Raw genomic sequence first — 8,797 nt, forward strand, 5'->3', positions numbered from 1 at the left:
CGACGCCAGCTGGCACACCTGCTCCCCTTCAACTCTATTGAGTTAGTAACAAGTGAAGCACGCCGTCTTCCTGGGTCACAGTCAGAACCACTTTAGTCAACTTGTGCCAGTCCGTGAGAGCATCTGGGTTGGATTATGGGATGTGGGTACTAATGAATAGGTATTTGTAATCAGGAAAACTTCAAATTAGAGCATTTAGTTTAGTGGAGGGCAATATGGTGACTATTAGTTTAGCGTTCAGGGTTCCGAAGCAGCTGCTTTCGCACATCCTCTGATGGAGAATATTTAATCATGTTCTTCCCTTCAGTGTACACAAAAGAACTCAAAGACTGACAGTTGACAGTCAGCAGCGCTCTGCAATTTTCCCCCCAGTAGTTTACTTGTCTGAATGAACACGCAAACCAAAACAAGCGGGAAATAAGAGACAATACATATTTCACGTGGCCCATTTTTGGAAGTAGGTTATGTTGCGGCCTGTTTTTTTTGCCAAATCATGGCAGCAAAGCACACCTTTGGCTTCTCAACCCACTTCATCCTGACTCCGAGATTCCATAAGTTTGCTAAATCGACGTGTCCTCTGTTTTTTTCTTTCAACTTGCTTTCTCTTCAACTTTCAATCGTACTCAAGATGTCAAGATGTCCAAAATGTTTTTTGACCTTTCTCTGAGAAACACAGCATTCTGAATGCTGTGCAGTCAAACTTCTATTTTGCAAAGCTCGCTTCACTCAAAACACTGAGCGGGAAAAAAACGAAATTATGATACATCTGAACGCTGTAGCGCAAGGATCACTAAGTCCGGTCCAGTTTTACTTGCAAACCCGACTGCAACACACCTGATTCAAATCATCAGGATCTTTATCAGGCTTATATAGAGCTTGCTGTTGAGCAGCACCTAAACCTGGCTGGAGCCCATGAGGATCATGACGCAATGTTACAGCAATTGTTCAAAACAGATAGTTGGGTCTCTGTAATGCCTTGTTTGCCAATCAAGTACAACATTAAACAACCAAATAAGTCTTTAGTTATCTGCCTTTCTGACAATGTGTCTGTGAGCGAGCCATTTTGCGCTCCCGCAGTCATAAAACAGTACAAGTAATTAACTTAATAGCACCCCCCACATTGAGTTCGTCAAACAATGACACAATCAGCTCGGCTGGCTGAAGTTTCAAAGAGGGAATAAAAGGAAAGCTGTGGTTGAAGCACTATCATCCAAAGCCAGAAGGTAAGCAAACGGTAGTGTTAGCATGGATTAGCGCTGACTAACAGTGTGACCAGCACTCGCTTCTGATAATAATATTTGAATATTGCTTGGATAAGTTGTCGATGTTTGGGTGGTATTAGTGTTTGCTGAGTTTAATTTGGGTTCTCGCATATGTGGCGCATACGCGGCATTGTTTACATAAAGGACGATCGATGGATTTAATGAATTGGAGTAATACAAATGGTTTGATAAACTTGTTATTTATGTAATACCTATTTGAATAACTCTGAATGTTACGTCAGGCCCGTTCTCAGCTCCTCGTTTGGGTATATGTCACGTTAGCATACCGTATTGTTTAGTCAAAGTCAAAGTCCGCTTTATTGTCAATTTCTTCACATGCCAGGCACACAAAGAGATCGAAATTACGTTTCCCACCGTCCCACGGTGACTAGACAGTACACAACACTCACATCAAATAGCACAAAGAGTAAAAACGCTGGTTGCTGGTTCATGTCTGTTCTTGGTGTTGGATTTTGACAAATGAATTTGCCCCAAAAGTGCGACTTATACTCCGGTGCGACTTATATATGTTTTTTTTCACTTTATTATGCATTTTATGGCTGGTGCAATTTATACTCCGGAGCGACTTATAGTCCAAAAATTACGGTAAATAAAATGTATGATTATTATTGTTATGATTCAAAGAAGCAATATGTTCCTGATTTAAGAGAATTGTTTGATGTTATGGGTTCCAAGCATGATTCATGATGAAGACATTGTGTCCTTGCCAGCGTATAAAAGAGGTTTGCGGTACCTGTTCAAAAATTTCCTGAATACAGATAAGCTGAATTGTTTGAAAAGCAAAAGCAAAGCTGTGGGCACATGTTTTAATGGCATAAAAGCCCGAGCCAGCGCTACTTAGCTTTTATCTTCAAAGTACGTAGGAGCATTTTAAAATGGAACAAAAGAATGGAATTATGCATGCATTTTTTTTTTAATTGTGCCAATAATTGCGAATACAAATCCATTTTTCATTAAGTATATTTTAAAGTCTGTATTTTTGTACTCGACACTAAGGGTGTTTTTAAAAGCATTACGCAGTCACCTTCTTGAGTAAATGTTAACAAAGTGAGATTAAATGCAGATCCCCTGACGCAAATTGATCAAAATCAGAAATGTACACTTAGGACCTTTAAATCCAGCCAAATAATTGATAAGGCCTTGGTTTCATTAAAAAAAATCTCATTTGAAAACAACCTTCATGTCACAGAGACTTAGGCACATGGATGCAAAATAAGCGTGGCTGAATTTATTTGCTTCATATTTACATTTTTCCGTTTGACCTTGGTGTGGCCAGGATGCCTTAACGAGAATTGCTTTCATGCGTACGAATTATTATATGTGAGAGTCACTTGTGGTGATGTGTAGGCTGGAGGGAACACGGCCGAGACTGTCGGACGCCATTTTGGCTTCGGGTGATCAACAAAGCGTGGGTCAAACTCATTTACCTGATAACGGTTTAATCTCCTCATCGCTCAGACAGACACTCAGTGGCAGAGAGGACGCGCATGCGAGCCGAATCCTCGAACAAATAACGCTGAAGGACCTCCATTGCACTTCAAATGTATTTTCTTTCATTTCTTCAAAACCGGGATGTTCTTATGAGGCTATATAGGGATGCTCAAGCACCCATTTATTTAATTTTAACTCTCTAAAAAATACTTAACCCTTGCACGCACATCAGTCTCGTTTTGCCATTTGGTCATTATTCCCAACTGTGCTTTTTTTCTTTATTATTATTTTTTTAGTATTTTTTTCTTTTAATAAAATAACGTAATTTGCATATTACCTGCCAAAATAAACAACACTGCAAAGTAGTTCACTTCTCTTATATTGTTCTACATTTGTTGAACAATCTTGAGTTAAAAAAAAAACATCAATATGTTAATTCTTTCCATTTTGCATTAAAATGTTATTCACATGGTAATGTTAAAAAAAACCTTTAATCTACTCTCTGGGTTATTTAGCTTTCAGAATGTCATTCTAGTTCATGATAATTTGCATTTCCAACCTAATTGTAATCATTATTATTACTATTATTGTTAGTAGTATCTATTAGTAGTATCTATATTGAAGTTAAGGTTTAATTCAACCTGCACTCAGTCACGATGAATGCAGCAGTCAACCATGATTACACCCAACAAACAGAATCGTGTGCCACCAGCGCCTCTTGGTGGTCAAAGCACAATTTATCAACCTCTATGTGTGTATCTTCTTTTTGTCTTTTTGTACTTTTGTGCGTGCGTGCATCCATCCATCCATCCATCCATCCATCTCCGTCTGTCCATCCATCTATGCATTAAAGTCCTACACTCTGCACCCAAAACAGCAGGGTACGCTCTTGGCTTTATGCACTAGCAAGCAGATCTGAGAGCATTTCTGATTACCTCTTCTCATTTTGACCACACAGATGTGCTCGTCCTCTATTTTTAAACACGAGGCTATTCAGATTCATATGAACATGGCCAGTGTGATGGTTGAGTGGGGTGATTCCTAGCCTGGATGTTGTGACACGTTACTGTGAGGGATCAGCAGGTCTGCCACTCGAATTATACAATTTATCGTAGACCAACTGTCTAAAAATTGTTAGTCATTTACTCATAATTTAGCAATATGTCATCAGCAGAAGATACAATTACAATATTCCAAAAACCTAAATATCAAATTAATTGAAGAGCCAAAATGATCCATTGGGTTGTGTTGCTTGTTTAAATTTCATGAATGAAATTCTTGTACTTTATGTTTGATTTATTTTCAGACATTTCACACCATCACCAGTTTGAGCTTTATTCATGATTTTATTTGTGAAGGCATACATTCCATTTAATTCTTTGCTGTTTGCAGAAGAATACAAATACGTGTTACAAATACAAAGTTGGTGAAATAAAGAACAAGCACTTTTCCATCAAGCACTTTAGTTTTTACGTGCTATGCATTCAAGATGAGGGGGAAACAGCAGCCAGTTGATAAGATTGAAACTGGGACCTTTTGCCGGCGGGTCACTAATTCATTCTGCCGCTGTTTGGCTCAGTGCTGATGGACATGACCTTGGGAACGAGCCCAGTATCCATTTGGACCATGGCCTCACCAAATGACAACAGATGGATGTGCGTGCAGGTGATTAAAGGTTTGCACAGGTAGACGACTGTCCGTCAAAACTTGAATATACAGCAGACCCAACTACAAATGGTCATTTTCAGTCACCGAACAGCCGACACGTGGAATAACAACGAAGCAGTCATGTGCAATTACATAACAATGAACCCAAATCACATTTGATGTGTGTATACAATTAATGGAAAGTAACATTCACAAGGCGAGAGAAAGTTGTCGCAGGCAAGTTTTATGTCTTAAAAGTTAAGCAAACTGGCTGAGTAATGATTCGACACAAAAACCAACCGGTAACCTTGATGACTTAAATTCCTACTGCACGGACTGAAAAGTTTGAAGAGGAAAGAAACTTTCATTTGAAATACCTTGAACACTTTTAGAAATTCAACACATTGCTTTTTCAGTGCTAAACAGACAATAGGTGAAGCTTTCAGAAGAAATAGTTTGAATCATCACAGCAATAAGCAGTTCAGATAATGAATGAATGGATTTCCACCGATATCTACGACAACAAAAGCAAAAGACAAACGATGCAACTTCAATTAAAGACCAAACGGTTCCGTACGAACAGTATTGCCCATGTGCCAAAATGCTCCGAATAAAGATTGACTGGCTAATAACAGAGAAAAATGGAACCTTAAAAAGAATCAAATAGACTTTGAATCAGACGCCAAGTGTGACACATTTTGAAGATTACATTGATAAAATATGGTGTGGAAGAAAGGGTGATGGGAAAAGGATAGATGTTTTGCTATCTTGTCAAATGACGTCATACTAATATAAAAATACAAACATAAGGCTTGCTATCCTCGAATTTCGTTACCATATGAATGTAATGTGTATTAGAAAGAACAGGTATTGATGGTTTTGAATAAGAAGCATAATTGTGGTTCCCATGTATAAAGAAGCAAAAGTAAATTCAATTTTTTTGTCTTTTGTCCGCTTGTAAATCTTTTTACAGTAAAACAAACTAAGTAGTTTGGTGACAAGGGCAAAGTAGGATTGTTGTAATGAGCGTCTAGATTTGCATAGGGGGCGACAAAAGCTCACAAATTCATCAATTACAGAAAGGGTCACATAGCCCACCTGTCTCGTGTCAAACGTCTACGTCAGCATTAACAGTCATCCTTAACACCAACGTAATGATAAAGACCGTCATGAACTCTATGAATAATCTTGATAAAATATTTCTGCAGATTTGCAAATGAAGACTTTTTTTGGGGGGGGGGGGGGGGGGGGCAAGGCAGTTATGATTTTGATATGCCCCGCAAGAAAATGGTGCAAACTATTTTCTACTTTTCAGAACACTTTATGAATCATAATGTTGTCCCTGCATTTGCACAGCGATTTTTCCTTTACATATTCATGTCACATCGGACCGATAAACTTGAAACCATCCGACTGTTCCTCAAAAAAATCCAACAATTACACATATTAAAATTGATAAACATTCGTTTTGTTTCATACATGTAATGGCACGTGCAACAACAAAGTCTGAAAACGCGTTCACATTTAATTTTTTTGTTAATATCAGCGCTTGAGTCCTTGCTGGTTGTTTTCAGATCCTTAATTGTTTAACGCAACACAAAATGTGGCGAGGAGAATTTTCTTAGTCGAAGCGACAAACGCAGTGAGATTTATACATTTATTTATTTTACTGGTAAATGTTCCTTTTCTTTTTCTATCTTTTTAGACTCATTACGTGCCCGTACCATCAGTTCATGCTGGACTACATTCCAGCATCTTCTTGAAGGCTTTCCTAAAACTGTCATCTAGGAAGGCATAGAGAAATGGGTTGAGACAGGAGTTGGCGTAGCTGAGGCTGGTGATGAAGTAGGAGATCCCGATAACCAGAGGTGTGGGCCTCAGGTCGGTGGTCAGGGCCACAATGGTGCTGAGATGGAACGGCGTCCAGCAGAACAAGCAGACGGCCAAGACGATGAAAACCATGATGGTGACTTTCTTCTTGGCTTTGTCTAGCGCTTTGGCGTTGCTGTTGAGGCGCATGTTTCTCAACTTGTAGAGCATCATGGTGTACAAGATGCAAATGGTGGACACCGGGATGGCGAAGCCCAAGATGTGGGTGTAGATCCGACTGGCTTTGAACCACAAGCTCTCCGGTGCGGGGAAGCTGAGCACGCAGCTTTTCCTGCCATCGCTGGGGTCGATGTAAACCCCGGCGAAAATGCTGAAGGGTACCACGATGAGAATGACCAGAACCCACACGCACAAGGAAATGATCTTGGCCGCCCGGTAGGTGCGGTACGGCATGCGTTTGGACCTCACCGTGGCCAGGACCACCAGGTAGCGGTCCACGCTCATCACAGTAAGGAAGTAGATACTGGAAAAGATGTTATAGTGATCAATACTGAGGATGATTTTGCACAAAACCTCCCCGAAGGGCCAGTAGTGCAGCAGGTGCTCGGCGATGCTGATGGGGAGCACCAATGTGAACAAGTCGTCTGCGATGGCCAGGTTAAGGATGAACATATTGGTGACCGTCTTCATCTTGGGGGCTTTGAGGATCACGTAGATGACTGCCGTGTTGCCGGTCAGGCCCACGGCGCAGATGACCGAGTAGATGATTGGCAAGATGACGTAGATGTCGGCGTAGAAGTAGAAGTCAGATGCCAGGGTGCAGTTCAAGTCGGTGCGGTTGCCCGAGGAGAGTGCGTAGAAGTCGACCGAGTCGTCGCACTGCGGCGGGGCAAAGACGCCGGGGTCAGACACGTTCTCCATCTTTCCGACGGCAACCCGAGTGTCCCTAATGATTCATATCGAAGGATGCGTCAGGATAATTCCGGAGACGTCTTCATGCACGCTGGAGGTTAAAGATCAATCAAACAAGTCTAGGTGAGGTATGGTAAGATCCTTATGGAGGTCTTTACCGTACAGCTGCAAAAAGTAAATAATAATCCTGACCGCTGGATTTTCTTTGAAACCAAAAGTCTGCTCGGAGTTCAGATAAACAACAAACTGTGAATCCACTTGTATTCTTTCAACATCGAAGCCCGTCAGCCGACTGAATCTCTTCTGCCTCCTGGAAAGTGTCCCTTCCAAAAGCTGTTCTGTGTTCCTCTATCAGGTGGCCCCCGCTCCCTCCTCCTCCTCCTGATTTAAGAACCCTGGAGACAGAGCAGTTTTGAATGGAGCATGTTCAAAATCACAAATAGAAAATGAAGCAGATTTTTAAATGAACAAAAATTACCTTCAGTAATGAGATCCAGCAGAATGGAGGAGCAATGACTTGAGCGGCAGCTGAAAACAAATTTAAAAACGTCTCATGTCATATTTTCAAAGAAGCTTTTTGAACAAGTGTTTTGGTGTGAGGAAGAGAATCTTCAGCCACTGTGGCACGCTGCCTCTTCGCTCCTCCTTCGACTTCTCAGCCGCTCCTCCTCGCACCGGCATCTGTTGAAGCGCTCTCTCTCGCGCTCTCTCTCTCTTTCTGTCTCTCGCTCTCTTTCTCTCTGGGCTTTAATTCTATTCGTTTCCCTATCAAATGTGGTTATACTCCTCAATAACTGTTGGGAGGAGAGATTACGTTGGTTCTGACACTCGTATTATGGTTGGCATGGAGGAGTTTGGCAGGGGGCTTCCCCGGGGCCTCGTTTTGATTGGACGTGCCCAGAGCAACTCAGTAGGAGGCATCCTAATCATATGCCAAAGCCACCCACATCAAACTAATCTGGAAAAAGTAGGTCTGTGGTGAGCTTCTCACCATGCTCATTCCATTATCTTGTTCTTTTGGATGGTGCCTACATTGCAAGCCAACAGGTGAGGGTTTAAAGATAGTACATTGATTGGTAAAGCTTAAATTGTTGCCTCAGCAACCGCCAAATCCACATTTCACTTGATGGTACCCATAAGCTGCCAAAAACGACTCATTGGATTGCTTCTTCCCTCCACTGTTGAACAGTACATGAGTGAAAAGGAAATAAAAGTTTAATTCCAAAATAAATGACAGGCTATTAAAACCCGTAACCAATATTTGACAAGATAATTAGTTCCTTCAAATGACAAGACTCACAAACCCGTGCCTATGTAAATGAAACTCCGTGTTTTATAACTTTGAATCGTGAATACTGATTGGATTCTGTTTTTTTGGTTTTTTTTAAGTTAATGTCAGCTTTGGGATCAAAACAAAAGAAAATAATCATCTTTGACTCAATGCAGAGGTTAGTTAAGGCAATAATGTTTTGGGGGTTTTTTTCAGTCAAAGTGTGGAGTTGTGGACAAATGGGTCTAATTCAAAATTGAGAGGTTGCCAAAAAACCTGGAGCTTTTTACCAAAACTGTTGTCATGGAAACATGTCATGTAACATGTGGAGACTTTTTCGCCTCTTCTTGGTATGAAGAAACATTTTGACACGTCAGATTTCCTCCAGCGCCCAAACACTCTAGTACTTGGGAAGTCAGCAAGG

The 8,797-nt window shown here is 40.9% G+C and overlaps 1 protein-coding gene across 1 annotated transcript; it reads right to left on the reverse strand.

The window, feature by feature from the left end:
* Nucleotides 1-6,092: 6,092 nt before the first annotated feature.
* LOC147061741 (neuropeptides B/W receptor type 2-like) lies at nt 6,093-7,112 on the reverse strand. The gene has a single exon (XM_085923089.1). The coding sequence runs from the start codon at nt 7,110-7,112 to the stop codon at nt 6,093-6,095; it is 1,020 nt and encodes a 339-aa protein (XP_085779215.1).
* Between the last annotated feature and the right edge of the window lie 1,685 nt (nt 7,113-8,797).

The sequence above is a fragment of the Syngnathus leptorhynchus genome, chromosome 1 (assembly GCF_054491065.1).
Source record: "Syngnathus leptorhynchus isolate UIUO chromosome 1, UIUO_Slep, whole genome shotgun sequence".
Taxonomy (NCBI): domain Eukaryota; kingdom Metazoa; phylum Chordata; class Actinopteri; order Syngnathiformes; family Syngnathidae; genus Syngnathus; species Syngnathus leptorhynchus.